This window comes from Leptodactylus fuscus, chromosome 2, assembly GCF_031893055.1.
Source record: "Leptodactylus fuscus isolate aLepFus1 chromosome 2, aLepFus1.hap2, whole genome shotgun sequence".
Classification (NCBI taxonomy): Eukaryota; Metazoa; Chordata; class Amphibia; order Anura; family Leptodactylidae; genus Leptodactylus; species Leptodactylus fuscus.
Genome location: NC_134266.1, coordinates 213,290,936 through 213,309,391, shown reverse-complemented (window position 1 = coordinate 213,309,391; position 18,456 = coordinate 213,290,936). Strand labels below are relative to the sequence as shown.

Sequence of the window (18,456 nt, the reverse complement as noted above, 5' to 3'; positions counted from 1 at the left end):
CTTCATCAGTAATGTTCATTTCCAGCCTGACAATTATACTGGGCTCCTCTCCACTGAATTGCTATAGAAACCAAGCACTTACAATGATGAGTGTAGCTTAGTTTTAGTTAATGCAGTACTAAAATGATCAGTCAATGTGAGCTCCTCTCATGGGAATTATTATATTTCCACACCAATATTCCAAGCCTTTTGGATTACACAAAGTACAAATGTTCAGATTCATTTTTGTTCTACATTTCTGATTACTACTTTAACTTTATGACTTGCACTTTAAAGATCAATTTTCCAATCTTCCTTACTGTATATGGGCAAATTGATTCTACAAATTTTTCAGGTCAAAGATGGCTAAGTGACTCTCTAAACTGGTGATTCACCCAAATCTACTAGTGGATAAAAATACTAAATCTGTTTAATCAATTTCATCATCTCTAATATCTGACCATAAATGTCCTGTTATATGTCAAGCTTGTCTGTTACTTCCTGTAGCTGAATATCCCAATACAATATATTAGACAGCAGAGATTTATCAATGTGTTTCTGCCAGTCTGGTGTAAATGCATTGAAAATATGGTGTTCAGAATGAAATCACCTGGATGAGGTGGAGTGTGAGTTTTTTCTTATTTAAAAAAAAAATCCTTGACTTCATTGACGTCATAAAAACATCACTGGGGGTTTTATTACAATTTGCTATGGGCCCTATGATTCCTTTGTAGACCACTACCTGCATTGCAATATTAATGTCAGTTTTCCCTTCAGAGGAAACAACATATTCTGTCAATCCATGATAATAAATCTAAAAAGATACAACGGGTGGTTTATTATTGATGGACTTTACATTAACCACATGTGAACAGAGACTACCTACACCTTTTACACACAGACATATGACGGACCTGTGTTGTACAGCTCCTAAAAGGGAGTCTGTTGGGTAATTTTGTGATTCCCAGCTCATAGTTGGGTGCTTAATATGTACAAAGATACGTTTGTTGTCATTCACCGCATCCACTTTGGAACATGGCTAGTAAGGTGTAAATAGGGAAAACATGAGCATATGGAAGTGAAGTGCGCCATGATGCCTGAAAGGGCACTGGAACAAGTGGGACTATAATTGCCAAAAGTGGGACCATAATTGCCAAAAGTAGGATCATAATTGCCAGAAGTAGGATCATAATTGCCAGAAGTGGGACCATAATTGCCAAAAGTAGGACCATAATTGCCAGAAGTGGGATCATAATTGCTAGAAGTGGGACCATAATTGCCAAAAGTAGGACCATAATTGCCAGAAGTGGGATCATAATTGCTAGAAGTGGGACCATAATTGGACCACTTATAGTTGGGTATATCTGCAATGAGAATGTAGTGAACAGCAACAACGGTATCTCTGCACATGCAAACCACTTCTTAAATCTCTAGCCAATAAGCTGCCCATATGAAACTTCTGTGTGCTCCTGATTTTATACAGAGTCACACTAAGGGGCAGGGTCGGACTGGGATGTCTAGGGCCCACCAGTGGAATTGTTTCTAGGGGCCCACCGCCAGGACCCTGCAGATCAGCGGTACCGAGACAGGGCGGTTAAAGGTAATAACATGTTGGGAGCCATGCTACTCACGCACTATAACATGCGCACTACATATACCTACTGCTACAGTCTGTATGGCAAGTGAACAGCATGGCTCCTACAAATGTTACCATTACCCGTAGCTGAAGTGTCCTGGAAAAGCTGATCTGCAGAGGTCCTGGCTGTTGTATCATCGCAGATGTAATATTGATGGCCTATCCTAAGGACAGACCATCAATATTAGAAAGATGGATACATCCTTTAAAGTGGTTGTCCAGGAATTGGAGCAACTCATGAGGTGGGAGGGAGGTGTAAAATAAAAAACTAATAAATAAAAAAAGAATACTCATCTGTCCTTAGCAGTTAAACGGTTTTGCAGCGGAGAGCATAAAACGCTCACCGCCGCACCCGGTCTGACAGCTTTCTGTCTTCTACATGCAGAAGACGGAAAGCTGAGAACGGACTGCCGAACGCTAGTGCGAACCTAGTGTCAGGCTAAAGCCCCATGTAGCAAGACAAAGCAAAAAGCGCTGTGGGAAAAACCCCGGCGGCAACACATCAGTTTTTCCTGCAGCGCTTATTGCAGAAACTCCGCAGAGGTTTCCTCTGAGGACTTTGTTTCCTTTAGGGTAAGTTCACGCAGGGATTTCTGGTCAGGATTTTGAGGCCGTATCTGCCTCAAAATCCTGACCAAAAAGATGGCTCCCATTGAAATCAATGGGAGCCGGTCAGTTCTTTTTTTTCCGGGAGCCGGTTTGTTCCAGCTCCCAGAAAAAGAAGCGTGGTGCTCATTCTTCAGGTCGTTTCGCCTCGCGATTCAGCCTGAAGACACTCCTTCCTCCCATCTAGGCCCATTTATTGGGCCTAATCTGGAGCAGAGTGCGTGACTGGATGCCGGTGCATCCAGTCGCGGCTACCCGATTTTTGGTCCGGAACCTGAGGCGGCCTCTGCCTCAGGTTCCGGACCAAAAAACCCCGTGTGAACTTAGCCTTATACCTATAGTGAAACTGCAGGTGTTTCTGTAGATATAAGTGACATGCTGCAATTTCCAAAACCGCAACAGTTTTGGAAATTGCAGTGTGTCCGCCGTGTGTGTTTTTCTGCAATGTGTGGATGGGATTGCACTCACTATATACCTACACACTCAGGCCTGGTTCACATCTGCGTTCAGTAATCCATTCGGGGAGTCCGCATGGGGACCTTCCCAAACAGACTACCGAACGCATTAGCAAGTGGTGTGCAGTGAAAGCACACATAGACTATAATGGGGTCCATGTGCTTTCCGTGCGGTGTCTGCATACAACATGCGGACAGAAAAGTACTTTACAATCTACTTTCCTGTCCACATGACTCATGCGGACACCGCGTGGAAAGCACACGGACCCCATTATAGTCTATGCGGTCCGCGTACTTTCACTGCACACCGCTTGCTAATGCGTTTGGTAATCCGTTCGGGGGGGGAGGGGGAGGGGGAGGGGGTTCCCATGCAGACTCCCCAAACAGATCACCGAACGCAGATGTGAACCAGGCCTTAAACATATACCATATACAGTCCTATGAAAAAGTTTGGGCACCCCTATTAATCTTAATCATTTTTAGTTCTAAATATTTTGGTGTTTGCAGCAGCCATTTCAGTTTGATATATCTAATAACTGATGGACACAGTAATATTTCAGGATTGAAATGAGGTTTATTGTACTAACAGAAAATGTGCAATATGCATTAAACCAAAATTTGACCAGTGCAAAAGTATGGGCACCTCAACAGAAAAGTGACATTAATATTTAGTAGATCCTCCTTTTGCAAAGATAACAGCCTCTAGTCGCTTCCTGTAGCTTTTAATCAGTTCCTGGATCCTGGATGAAGGTATTTTGGACCATTCCTCTTTACAAAACAATTCAAGTTCAGTTAAGTTTGATGGTCGCCGAACATGGACAGCCCGCTCTCAAATCATCCCACAGATGTTCAATGATATTCAGGTCTGGGGACTGGGATGGCCATTCCAGAACATTGTACTTGTTCCTCTGCATGAATGCCTGAGTCGATTTGGAGCGGTGTTTTGGATCATTGTCTTGCTGAAATATCTATCCCCGGCGTAACTTCAACTTCGTCACTGATTCTTGAACATTATTCTCAAGAATCTGCTGATACTGAGTGGAATCCATGCGGCCCTCAACTTTAACAAGATTCCCGGTGCCGGCATTGGCCACACAGCCCCAAAGCATGATGGAACCTCCACCAAATTTTACAGTGGGTAGCATGTGTTTTTCTTGGAATGCTGTTTTTTTTTTGGACGCCATGCATAACGCCTTTTTGTATGACCAAACAACTCAGTCTTTGTTTCAACAGTCCACAGACTTGTCCAAATGTGCTTTTACATACCTAAGGGGGCTCTGTTTGTGGCGTGGTTGCAGAAACGGCTTCTTTCTCATCACTCTCCCATACAGCTTCTCCTTGTGCAAAGTGCGCTGTATTGTTGACCGATGCACAGTGACACCATCTGCAGCAAGATGATGCTGCAGCTCTTTGGAGGTGGTCTGTGGATTGTCCTTGACTGTTCTCACCATTCTTCTTCTCTGCCTTTCTGATATTTTTCTTGGCCTGCCACTTCTGGGCTTAACAAGAACTGTCCCTGTGGTCTTCCATTTCCTTACTACGTTCCTCACAGTGGAAACTGACAGGTTAAATCTCTGAGACAACTTTTTGTATGCTTCCCCTGAACAACTATGTTGAACAATCTTTGTTTTCAGATCATTTGAGAGCGGGCTGTCCATGCTCAGCGACCATCAAACTTAACTGAACTTGAATTGTTTTGTAAAGAGGAATGGTCCAAAATACCTTCATCCAGGATCCAGGAACTGATTAAAAGCTACAGGAAGCGACTAGAGGCTGTTATCTCTGCAAAAGGAGGATCTACTAAATATTAATGTCACTTTTCTGTTGAGGTGCCCATACTTTTGCACCGGTCAAATTTTGGTTTAATGCATATTGCACATTTTCTGTTAGTACAATAAACCTCATTTCAATCCTGAAATATTACTGTGTCCATCAGTTATTAGATACATCAAATTGAAATGGCTGTTGCAAACACCAAAATATTTAGAACTAAAAATGATTAAAATTAATAGGGGTGCCCAAACTTTTTCATAGGACTGTATACTCACACATATACAATACAATATACACATACAATACTATAGCACATATACATTTATATACATTCATATACCATATAAGTCATATATATACACTTGTATGAATACTATATATACACACACACATATATACATAAACATTATTATAGCATACAGTATATACTCACACATACCTGTATACAAACATACAGTACTCACACAGTATACAAGACACATACTTTACACAAATGTACATATATACATATTAAACATACAGATTTTACAAAGAGTTTACTCACCTATTCCAGCAGCAGTCGGCTCCCTGTCCTCCCCACACGCTGCGATGTAACAGGACTCAGTGTGAGGAGGAGGGGGGAGGGGGAGGAAGTGCGTGCGTGTGTGCAGCAGGGGAGATCTCACAGGAGAGCAGCTGCAGGTAAGTGAAGGCAGAAGCCATTAGCTGATGCTGAAGAAAGACACGTTGTCCTCCGATGTGTAATTCTTCAGCATCAGCTAATGGGGGCCCCTGTGTGTGGAGGCAGATGCATTGGCCAGGAGCCCGGTTGGGGCCCCTGGCCATCCCGATCGGGCCCCGACCAATGCATCTGCATTGGTAAAAATCAAAACTAAGCCAGGGCTCGGGGGCCCACCGGGGGATTCCCCGGTACACCGGTGGGCCAGTCCGAGCCTGCTAAGGGGCATTCTTTGTGATGTCACAAATACCCGCAAACTCTGAGAGAAAAGTAGCACAAAAGTTTGTAAATTTACATTGCGATATCTTACATCTGTCACCAAGACCATGTATGGATTCTAAGTGACATGTACATCAATATTCACTTGTATATGCAAAAACATTTGTTCAAAAACTGTTTTCATATCATAATCTCGGCCAGCAAATGTTTTATATATTAATTTTAGTTTGGTCTAAAAGGAATTGTCTGTGATTCAGAGAACATACTGCACATCTTGCATGAAAGGAATCAACATCGACTGGCTGTTCTATTATCCTGAGAGCTGCTCCTCGCTGTCTGTATTACTTATCTTGCGAGAAGTTCTGTTGATGCGATTATTTTCTTGTAGTTCTCACCGTTGTGTTTTACCCAGTGGGACACATTAGACATTTTTGTTACCGTAAAGTAAATTTTAATATGTTGCTTTTACAAATGTAAACATTAGTATTTGTTTGCCTCCAGCTATTTTGCTGTGTGAAAATCCAGGAACTCTTTCAGTACATGATTATGGATACTATTGAGTCGTATACACCTGAGAAAACTGAAGAAGAGACTGAAGACGAACAAACACTGGCTCACATTTCTGATGAGATGAAAGCTCTATGTGAACTCCGAGAACAGTAACTATTATATTTAGGACCTTGTTCATAATCCAGAAAATTTTGCTAATTAGACTCTTGATGTGTGAATTTACCTCCTTGGAGGATTCCCTGGGAATCTTGTGAATATTTTGTTGTTTATGTACTGAGATGATTTGAAAAATAATACAAATATGTATAGATTAGACATAATATTTCATAGAGGAAAGTCTACTTTTTCACAAATTGGAAAGAATTTATTAACCTTAAATGCCACTTTGTCCATTTACCCACCTGCTCACCACTTTGAGAAAAGTAGGCATGGCAAGGATGCCTTATTGGACAGTATTATTATAATTCATGATGAGGGTAGGTCATCAATATCATAGAGATGGAAAACCACTGGCCGTGTGACATGATGTTCATTGGTCATATATAGTGTTGAGCAAATAGTATTCGACGAATACCTCGCTGGCATAGGAATGTGTGTAATTGGCCGAATACCAAGGGGTTAAACACATCGAATCTTCGAAGCATTTAACCCCTTGGTGTTCAGCCAATTACACGCATTTCTATGCCGGCGAGATATTCGACGAATACTATACGCTCAACACTAATCATATACCCTTATGGCTTATATTGAAGTGAATGGTCTAGCTGTGATACCAAGCACAGCTACTGTATAAATGTGCCATGGTGTGCTTGGTAGGTTCTGAAGGGGCTTCAGCACTCACCTAATGCTGTAGAATCTTCAAACAGCTGGTGGTCTGGGTGTCGCACCCCTATCAGATCCATTAGCGACATTTGAGAAATTTGGAACAAATTATGCCAATGCAGACTCCAGCAAAAGTGACTTTCATGATAAATCTCCCTAATTGGATGTAACAAGAAACCTATATAGAAGCAATTTATTGAGATTTTAATGCAACTACAAAATGTTACACATACATAGGGTGAAAAACGCTACACGCGTATCTTGCAAGACAGCCAGAATGTGCAAGACATAAGAATGTGAATTCAATTAGAAGACATTGAGCTGCATGTACATGGAAATCATAGGACATTTTCATTTTCTGGACAAAAAACAAAAAAAAAGGCATAAAAATTTTGAGCAAGTGGGACAGAAAATGTGTAGCAGTGGGTATTATTGGATCCTGCAGTTGAAATTGGAGCAATTATATTCTGGCTTTAGAGTGATGCTCTATGCACCAAGCATGTAAAGTCCATGTAGCTCTATGCCACTCAACCCATATACACTTAGGCACTGATTAATCATGGCTCATTCACCAGAAAAAATGATGTACAAGCCAGGAACAAAATTACAATTTTCTTTTTCTGCAAATAAGAATTTTTGGGCAAAAATTGTACTATTACAAGGTATATGCCTCGAATACCACATTCCTCAAGGGGGAATTGCAGGGGATGTAGTGGAGGTAGAGCCGTTCTTTCCAATTAAATTTATTCTGTTTATTTCTGTTTTCTGGCATAAATGATGCCAGAAATCTATGCCAGCAATGATCTGGTTTAGATTTCTGTTTGGGTGCACAGACTCCAGAGGATGGGCCTGATTTTTGATGGATACACCTTATTATAAGTCCAATGCAAACTCTGCCACGGCAAGGATTATAAAGACCATCATGAAATCACGGTCTTAATGAATCAGCCCCTAACCATGCGATCACTTGGTGACTTCCATATGCCACAATATTATAGCAGTATTCTTCTCTAAAAACAATGCTCCTGGGTGAGAATACCTAGTAGTAAGGCATCTGATGGGGTAGTCCATAATTCATTTAAATCCCCCCCAAAAAATCTTTATAAGGGAGATTTATCAAGACTGGAGTTTCCTATCCCAGTCTTGATTTCTTGTACGCTGGATAAGATTCTCTTAATTTATTAACAGGAAGGTGCAGGTCCTTATGACGCATTAGTTTAGGGTCCTAAAAATTACTATTTAAAACCTGTCTGTGTCTGGGCTGTTTTATTGATTTATTAAAAAAATACTCATATTCACAAAGAGATGAGTCCAATCTTTTCATCAAATACATCTCTGATGATCCCAACGCATTCACATTTCTTCAGTGAAGGCAGGACAGTATACATGAGCTTCACTGTGCATTGCCAGGAGCTCCCATCACCTAGTATATATAAGCTTTTATGGAAGCACGCAGGTCATGGACATACGTATTACAGGGATATTTAGGGCACTAAATCTTTGGACCTGCTACAGGCACCTGACTGGTTCCTTTTGTTAAACTTTGTTTTTTATGTGTAAACAAGGTAAACCAATATGCATAGTGTCAAAGACATGATGATTCGATGAATGTCATCCCCAGACATATTGTTACAAATCTAGTAAGTGAAGGCACTATACATTCATAGCTGAACACAGCAAAACACAAAAAGATGTTATACACATCCCACGGCATCATATTGCAATAAAATGTGCTCGGGTCAGCTCCTGAAAAACGTTACTTACAGAGGGTAGATTGCTTCCGAATAATAGCCAGCATGTTGTATACGGCATAGACAGTCATTTACCCTAAACAGGAGAGGTTTTTCCGCAATCTCTATAAATGTAAGCATTCTATGGCACCCTTTTAGTTCCTCTGTATTGTGCCATTGTGTGACAAGGTCTATATTTTGTGTTTGGTTAAGTGCATTCAGATAAAGCTTTCAACTTTCTAAGATACTTTTGCCTGCTTTTCTTTAGGATCATAATTTCTATACTATCTGTTCTCATCATATATCTTAGCTATGTGGCCACTGCTCTAATGCTGGGAACTGAGGGAGTAAGCCAATTTTCCATCAGGCGGCGTTCTGTGATTAGGATGTATATCCTGTGATGTATATTCTGCGACATATTGGGTGGATGAGAATGCATCACTCATCTGAGCCTCGTAATAAAATACATTTAGGGTCTAGTGGTAGGGAAAAGTTCTATTTAACCCCTTCCCTCTCTGTGCCATACTATTACATCAACTCCTGTGCCTGTGGCATTACAGTGCCATACTATGGTAGTGCTGAGCAGTAACTGTGGTGCTGCAGCATTACCTCCATCTATTCAAAATATTATATATACCCCAAAATGGTGGCAAAAGAAAGTACAAGTCATCATGCAAAGAATAAGCCCTCGACAGCTATGTCGACAGAAAAATAAAAAAGTTATGAATTTTAGATGAAAAATATGGAAAAGTCACCAAGCATTATTGTAGAAACTGCCCTGCATCCTTAAGGGGTTAAAGATTCTCTCATTTTACAGACAGATCACCTTTGACCATAAACCATAAGAATTAGAATAATACCAATACTTCTTGTAATAACTATGCAATGGCTGCCTGCCATTAGGATTATTAGTCTATCTTTTTAATAGGATCATATACAATATGTTAGGAACCTGATACAGCAAATAACTCAGTAAGTCCTGGGCAACTAGAATCCCCAAGTGCTGAGGCAAAAACAGTCCTGGGTGTACCCCGCTCTCCTAACCGGAGTGGAACTAGGCCCCGGAGTTCGTCACCAGAGCTCATGATGGTGGAGTTGGACTTGGTAAAAGTCAGAGGCCCGGATCCACAACTGCCCAGAGAGCGACACACACCCAGCGAACCCCAAGAAGGAGGACCTGGACACTAACCTTAGAGTGAAGTCCAAGGAACCAGGAAGGAATGGAGTCGCAGATAAGCAGGAGGGTAATCCAGGGAATACACGCAGTTATCTGAGGAACAATTCCGTGGTCAAGTAAGCCGGGTCAATAACTGGAGGTTACGTGGTAGCAGAAGGCAGAGGCAGAAGCGTAGTAAGGGAAGCCTGGTCATACACAGGAGGTCAATGGAGTAGGCAAATCAGTATCCAAAAGAGAGGTCAGGTGGAAGCCAAAGGTCATACAAAGGAGGTCAGGAAGGTGCCAAATCAGGATCACGGAGGAGAGGTCTGTAAGGAAAGCCAGGTCAAACAATCCAGGGAATCCCAGAGCAGGGACAGGAGGCAGGAGAAGGGTTAGAGGTGACAGGGAGAAGGAAGGGAGCAGAAGAGGCTTTGACGCTAGGGAGCTGATACCGTGAGTAAACAAATACCTGGCAGTGGGCCAGAGCCAGAATGAGGCCTAAATAGCCTCTGGCCCACCGCTGACCCTCTGAACCTGGAAGTGCCAGTCCCAGGGACCAGCTGCGCCATTCCGGCGCCGGACACAGAGCGGGGTGGGAGCCTCCACAGAGCACAGCAGAGGCCACGGCCCCTCCTAACACTATATCTTCATAATATTATAGTGAAAAATAAACATTTCACTGTTTTATATATTAATAATCTGATTTGTGACAATTTTTTGTTCAGGATGAAGAAGACAGATGTTAAGGAATACATTACATATTTGGCAAACCAGCTAAGCACATATGGATGTAAGTATGATATTGTACATAGGCTTTAGAAATATTCAGCGCCGCTAGTAGTGCAACCTTTGCTTCAATTGACATGGCCATGGAATTTTTTCATAAGCATTTATTATATAATAAGAAATGTAAACAACTTTGCATTGTTCTGTCTCTTCACCTTGCTGACTGCCTCCATACTGCAGAGATAACACAAGTTACAACAGTAGCTCATATGGGCCAGCAATTGTTACTGGAAAATATTATAACTGTAGACTCTATGGAAAAGTTGTGCTTTGCAGTGAAGATTAACCCCTTAAGCAGGCGGCCTAGTTTGATATTTCAGGACGCTTGTTGTTGTTTTCTGCTATCACATTTTAAAAGCCATAACCTTTTCATTTTAATGTTGACATAGCCATATAAAGGCTTGTTCTCAGCATGGCCATGTGACCAATAGACGTGATGTCACTTCCTGAGAAGAGGAAGGGGAACTCATTTTCATAGTCTTGTATAGCCCCTTAAGTGTAATTCATTCTCGCATGGGTAAAGAATAGTATATAATATAGTTTACAGATTTAGGGTATGTTCACACGGTGGAAAATGGTTTCCGCCGTGCAAACTTCCACACAGCTAGCCACGACGGGATGCCGATGCATGAATCCGCGGCAAGATAGGGCATCTTGCTGCTTTTTTCCGCTACTAGCTAGCAGACAAAAAAAAACTAGCGGCTCCCATTGAAGTTAATGGGAGCCATTTTTGCTGGTGAATTTTGAGGCAGATTCCGCCTCAAAATCCACTGGCAAAAAACTCAGTGTGAACACACCCTTACAGTACAATATTAGTTGTGAGAAGGTGAAAGGCAAAGTGCTGCAGTCCCGCTATATCCGCCCCAGATTCCTGACTTAGATGTAGTCCAGTGTAGGTCTGGAGTAGGCCTCAGCCCAGGTGTGGGTCATAGCCTCATTACTGGGCCATATAAGGCTGCTGAGCCTACACTTCAGGACAGATCCTGAGAGGAGAGGAAGCGGCTGGGTCTGTCCTGACACTGAGAGCCTTGTGTATCATACAGTGTTTTTTTGGTTGATTTTGTGTGGCTGGTAGTAATCCACACATACAGTTAGTATTTTCTCTGTTTAGTTAGCGCTCAGATGAGCAGGATTTTTGTTGGCCATTATTTTGCCTGAAGTTAAGGTTGTATTTTATTTTGCTCATTTTCTGCATTTGACATAAAGGTTTATTTATTTAGCTGTTTTTCTTAAATAGACCTGATTTCTGCAAGATGTGTGTCCCTGTCTCTGACTGCTTGGGCCCACACCACTACTTCTACTGAGCTACCATCTCCCCATGGTATACCGAGTGATTATGAAGATAATCTTGTTTCCCTTAGTCCTAACAGCGGCACAATGTGGGGTATTTCTGCCCCTGTGTGCTGGTAGGACAGGCGGATATTTAATTAGCCAATCAAATGCGTGGCAGGCCCTATAAGAGGGCACAAGAACCTCCCCTCTGCGTGTAAATACAAAAGTACCTCCATTACATTTATATACAGTTTTATACATAAGATATGATTCCCAGGGTGGGAAATCTTGTGCCGCTGTTAGGACTAAGGGAAACAAGATTATCTTCATAATCACTCGTTCCCTGTCGTCCTCAACAGCGGCACAATGTGGGGATATAGCAAGCAGGTCCCCAAGATGGGTGGGACAAACCCATGACCGAACTTAAACTGGTCTGGGCAAAGGCAGTGGAATCTGCCACTTGGTCCTTCAGGCGGTAATGCCGAATGAAGGTGGATTCAGATGCCCAAGAGGCAGCTGCATATATTTGGTCCACAGACAAAGCACTTCTTTCTGCCCGTGAAGTGGACACTGCCCTGGTTGAATGGGCATGAAGGAAAGATGGAGCCGACAGCCCTTGGGCGGTATAGGCGACTCTAATAGTCTCGGTAACCCACCGGGATATTGTAGCTTTGGCGGCTTTGGTGCCCTTGTTTTTCCCCGTGTAGCTGACCAACAGGTTTTCAGTCCACCTAAAGGGGCGAGTGCGCTGCAAGTAGATCTGCAGGCATCTAACCACATCCAGCTTGTGCCATCTTTCTTCTTCAGCAGAAGAAGGGAACGGAAAAAATACTGGAAGGGAAATCAGTTGGTTCCTGTTTACAGCAGATGGCACCTTGGGACGAAACCCAGGGAGGAACCTAAGCTGTACATGGTCAGAGAAAAAGGTGGTATATGGCTCCTCAGCGGACAAAGCTTGTAGTTCACTAACGCGTTTGGCAGGTGTGACTGCCAATAGCAGCGCCATTTTGCCGGTTAGCGACTTGAGGGAGACCTCTTCCAGAGGTTCAAATGGCTGGCCACATAGGGCGTTCAGGACCGGAATAAGGTCCCATTGGTGGACAGGGGTGTTTACCACCGGTCTCAGCCTAGTTGCCCCTTTAATAAAGGTGCTCACTAAAGGATCCTGAGACAAACGCCTCCCCAGATAGGCGGACAGGGCCGCTACGTGTACCTTGAGTGTGGCCGCAGCAAGACCTCTGTCTAGTCTGTCTTGAAGGAAGTCCAGGATCGCCTCCGTAGGGGGATCGGTGGAGTCCACTTGATGCTGCAGACACCAGGCATTAAAGATGTTACCTATTCGACGGTAGTTCCTGTTAGTCGAATCTGCTCTGGCGCTGGATAGGGTCTTTGTGAAGAGGTAAACTATTTTGTGTTATGTTTCCATGTGATTTCTTCTTTGTAACCTTAGTGGTGGTACATAAGTCCCCAGATCTGGTAATATCTCTGTGTGAATGTTCTATTACTGCTTCTTATTTCTTTCTTTCCTCATTAGGCTGGCCACCTAATGCTCTATTTTCCTACTATTTCTTGTCTTACCATCTGGGAACCATATACTAACACTAAGGAACTGTTCACATTAACATGGATTTATAAAGTGTTTTTTGTATATTTACCTGCAGTAGTGGAGTTGCACTGGGTGTGTCCGCCCTGATCTTATAAGAGGCAAGTCTGCAGCAACTCCAGGGTTTTATAGGGAAAACTGCAGAGTATTATGGGAAATGTCTAAGGTATAAAATGATTCCAATTCCCAGAAAGCTGGGTGTGTGTTGGTGAAGTTCACATGATGAATTGTTTGTGAGACTACAGCAGCCTGAGGTACAAGGTGTTTGTTGTATGCATTATGGAAATTTTCTGAAGAATTATTTTTTTTGTTAAAACTGGACTTCCTGAAATAAACTCCTTGGATTCTTTTCATCAATCAAGGTCCGATTGTTTTTTTGAAAAAAATCCCATGCTTCACATATGGTGTCAGAAGTGGGATGATTTTTGGAGTATTGCTGTAAGTACTCAAGCCTAAAGAAACAAAGGAGTTATGTACAAGACACGTTCCTGGCGTATTAATGCAAAGCCGCCAACTAAGTCTGCAAAGCGAACTGTTGCAAGGAAACTAGTGAATATGGAAAGTCAAGGTGTCAGACAGAGAGCACTGCTAGAGGAGGATGCAGAAGTGCAAGGAGCCACAGCTGCTCCATTAACTCCAAGTGTTGCTGAGCCTTCTGAAAAGACTTTACCAGAGAGCATTGCTGAGCTTATGAAATGGTTAACTGTGCAGCAGATCAATGCAGAAAAAAGGCAAATGGAGGAAGCCAGGAGAAATTGCGAGGAATTGCGACGTCAGGATGAACGCTGGAGGGAGCTGTTTCAAACCCTGAGACCGCCTGTTGCTTGGAAAGACCCTCGCATGACTAAACTTTCTCCAGAAGATGATATTGAAGCCTATTTATCCACATTTGAAAGAATTGCACATACCTGTCAGTGGCCTAAGGAACAGTGGGTGGTAAGACTGGCGCCATATCTTACTGGACAAGCCCAACTGGCATATAGCCACATGAACATGAATGATGCAAATAACTATGACTTGGTTAAAGAGACTATTCTAAGGCGATATGACATCAGTGAGGAAACCTATAGACAGAGGTTCAGAGAACTCAAGTACAGCTACACTGATGGTCCAAGGGAAGTCTTTACTCGCCTGCAAGACTTATACATGAAATGGATGAAACCAGACAACAAGACGACTGAGCAGATTAGTGAAGCGATCATACTTGAACAGTTTCTACAAATTCTTCCAGCTGATGTTCTTGCTTGGGTTAAAAAACATCGGCCCAAAAATGCTGACAAAGCTATTTCTTTGGCAGAGGACTTTATCCTAGCAAAAAGAGACCTAAGCAGGTCTGCAACTGGCCCAGCCAAACCATTCAGAACTTTCTCTGGAGGGAGAGGTCAAGAAGCCAGAAGTCCATTACAAACTGTCACCAGTGAAAAAATGTGCTATATTTGCCAAGAAAAGGGACACATAGCTAAATTTTGCCCCAGAAAAAGCACTAAAGGCACAAAGTCTGGATTGTTTTTTGCTAGCAGTGACTTCATGCTGCCAATCCAAGTTAATGGACAGAACGTGGATGCTTTGCTTGATTCTGGCAGTAAACTAAGCTTGGTAAAGGAGAACCTAATAACTCAGAAGATGGACTCTCCCAAAGTGCCAATTACTTGTGTTCATGGAGATACAAAAAAATACTCCACATCAAATATTGACCTGCAGTTGGATGAAAAATGTTTTACTATGCCAGTAGTTGTTGTTCCAGAACTACAAGTCCCAGTGATCCTTGGAAGAACCACACCCGGATTCAAAGATTTGCTAATGGGGAAAAGCCAGCTGTCTGCTGTGACTACCAGAGCTAAAGCAAAGGCACACAAGAGAGGTGAGACTTTGGAGGACATTTTCCCATTCCATGAGGACATCATGGAGCCGCCATCATCAAAGCCTCTGAGAGTTCCAGGACAGCAGGATGTCTCTAGGAGAAGAGTTTCCCTGGATGGCAAGTATAAAAATGCTGACTTGTGGGACACTGATATTGCATTTGAACAAAAACAGGACATTGACTTATATGCATTGTATGAACACGGTTTAACTAACAGTAAAGTGGTTGCAGAAAGTGGTAAGCAGCTTGTTACACCCTATTATCTGGTGGAAAACAATATTTTATATAGAGTGTGTAGTCACCCAAAAACAGGAGAACAAGTGCAACAGTTAGTTGTGCCAAAAATGTTTAGACCAGAAATTTTGAAATTAGCGCATGATATTCCTGTTGCTGGACATTTGGGTTATAAAAGAACTTTGGCCAGAGTACTCTATCGGTTCTATTGGCCTGGAGTTTATGATGAGATCACTACTTACTGTCGTAGTTGCCCAATATGTCAGTACACTGCTTCAGCTCCTCCCAAAGCAGAGCTTATACCCTTACCAATAATTGATGAACCATTTAATACTGTGGGTATGGATATTATCGGTCCACTAGAAAGAAGTTCCAAAGGTAACCGTTTCATTCTTACAATTGTTGATTACTGTACCAAGTATCCTGAAGCCATACCTATGCGCACAGTTACTGCTAAAAGAGTTGCAGAGGAAATTTTGAAGGTGTTTAGCAGGGTTGGATTACCTAAGCAAATCCTTACTGATCAGGGGAGTAACTTTACATCTTCCTTTCTGTTAGAAGTTTATAAGCTTCTTGGTATACAGCCTCTCAGGACTACCCCTTATCATCCACAAACTGATGGGTTGACTGAACGGTATAACCAAACCTTGAAAAACATGCTTAGGAAATTTGCACATAACGATCCAAAACTGTGGGACAAATGGTTGCCCTTTCTATTATTTGCCTATCGTGAGGTTCCACAAGAGTCTACAGGGTTTAGTCCTTTTGAATTGTTATATGGGAGACGACCCAGGGGACTCTTGGATGTTATTAAAGAGGTATGGGAAGGTAAAGATGGTCATCAGAAGAATGTGGTGGAACATGTATTGGAAATGAGAGAAAGATTAATGAAATTGATTAAGGTATCTCATGATAATGTCCACAAGGCAAAAGTTTACCAAAAGAAATGGTATGATCAACATGCCAAAAATAAATCGATTAAAGTTGGGGATAAGGTTCTTCTCTTACTTCCCAGCAGTGAGAATAAGTTGTTGGCCAGATGGCAAGGGCCATATAAAGTGGTTAGACAAACAGGTCCTGTTGACTTTGAAATTGAAACCCCAGATAAAAAACAAAAAAATAAGGTTTACCATGTAAATTTATTGAAACGTTGGATTGAACCAGAGGTTGGTCCTAAAGATAACACTACCTGTAATATTGTCTCAGAGTCTTCACAGGATATGTCTGAAGAAATCTATGATTTGTTGAAAAATTGTGCTCACTGGTCAGAGGTAACATTGAATCCAAAGTTATCTAAAGAGCAACATTGTGATCTGAGGAAGATTATAGGGTCTAGTTCACATATTTTTGGAAGTAAGCCTGGCCGTGTATCATTAGTTTCTCATACAATAAATACTGGAGATCATCCACCTATTAGACAGAGACCTTATCGTATACCTGAAAAATTAAAGGGTAAGGCTGAAAATGAGGTTCAAGAAATGCTTAAATTGGGAGTTATTGAACCCTCTAAAAGTCCTTGGTCATCACCTGTAGTGATGGTTGGGAAAAAAGATGGGACAATAAGATTTTGCATAGATTTTCGTAAAATTAATGCTATATCTAGTTTTGACAATTACCCAATGCCGCGTATTGATGAGCTCATAGATAGATTGGGGTGTGCAGAATATATTTCTACCCTAGATTTATGTAAGGGGTACTGGCAAATTCCGCTTGATGAGAAATCAAAAGAAAAAACTGCTTTTGTGATGCCTAATGGTCTGTATCAGTTCAGAAACATGCCATTTGGTCTTCATGGTGCTCCAGCCACGTTTCAAAGAGCCATGGACTTACTCTTGAAGAATCATACGGAGTACAGTGCTGCTTATTTAGATGATGTGGTAATCTTTAGCAAATCATGGGAAGAGCACTTGTATCACTTGGAAAAGGTGATAACTGAAATTGGGAAAGCAGGATTTACAATTAATCCACGTAAATGTGCTTTGGGATTCCAAGAAACAAAGTACCTTGGGTTTATTGTGGGTAGTGGTAAAGTAAGGCCAGAGATATCCAAAGTACAAGCCATTCAATCTGCGACTATTCCAGCCACAAAGAAAGAGGTCAGATCCTTTTTAGGTTTTGTTGGCTATTATAGACGTTTTATTCCAAACTTTGCTACTATCGTTGCTCCCTTAACCGACCTAACTAAAAAGAACAGTAGAGAGGACGTGATATGGACAAGAGAATGTGATTTAGCTTTTGAACAAATAAAAGAAATTTTGTGTAAAGAACCAGTCTTACAAAGCCCAAACTTTGACAAACCATTTATTGTACAGACGGATGCATCTGAGGTGGGACTTGGGGCAGTCCTGAGTCAAGAGATTAATGGTGAGGAACACCCTATTCTTTATCTAAGTAGGAAACTTTTTCCCCGTGAACAAAAGTATTCTACAATCGAGAAGGAAGGGCTGGCGATAAAGTGGGCATTGGAGGCATTACGCTATTATTTATTAGGAAGAGAGTTTACTTTAGTGACGGATCATCATCCCCTCACTTGGATTCATACCATGAAGGACAAAAATGCCAGAATAACTAGATGGTATTTAGCATTACAGCCATTTAAATTTGAGATACAACATCGGTCAGGGTCCAAGCACCAAAATGCCGATCATTTGTCTAGGTATGGTGCTGAAGTGAAAGCTGTCTGAAGAAGGACAAGCTTCTTCTTAAGGGGGGAGGAATGTGAAGAGGTAAACTATTTTGTGTTATGTTTCCATGTGATTTCTTCTTTGTAACCTTAGTGGTGGTACATAAGTCCCCAGATCTGGTAATATCTCTGTGTGAATGTTCTATTACTGCTTCTTATTTCTTTCTTTCCTCATTAGGCTGGCCACCTAATGCTCTATTTTCCTACTATTTCTTGTCTTACCATCTGGGAACCATATACTAACACTAAGGAACTGTTCACATTAACATGGATTTATAAAGTGTTTTTTGTATATTTACCTGCAGTAGTGGAGTTGCACTGGGTGTGTCCGCCCTGATCTTATAAGAGGCAAGTCTGCAGCAACTCCAGGGTTTTATAGGGAAAACTGCAGAGTATTATGGGAAATGTCT

The 18,456-nt window shown here is 41.9% G+C and overlaps 1 protein-coding gene across 1 annotated transcript in view; it reads left to right on the top strand.

Moving 5' to 3' along the window:
- The window catches only part of ERICH6B (glutamate rich 6B), a 102,103-nt gene that overhangs the window by 15,514 nt on the left and 68,133 nt on the right, over positions 1–18,456 (top strand). The window contains exons 5-6 of the mRNA XM_075263135.1: positions 5,888–6,045; positions 10,333–10,397. Of these exons, the coding sequence (XP_075119236.1) occupies positions 5,888–6,045; positions 10,333–10,397 (223 nt within the window). The remainder of the gene's footprint in view (positions 1–5,887; positions 6,046–10,332; positions 10,398–18,456) is intronic.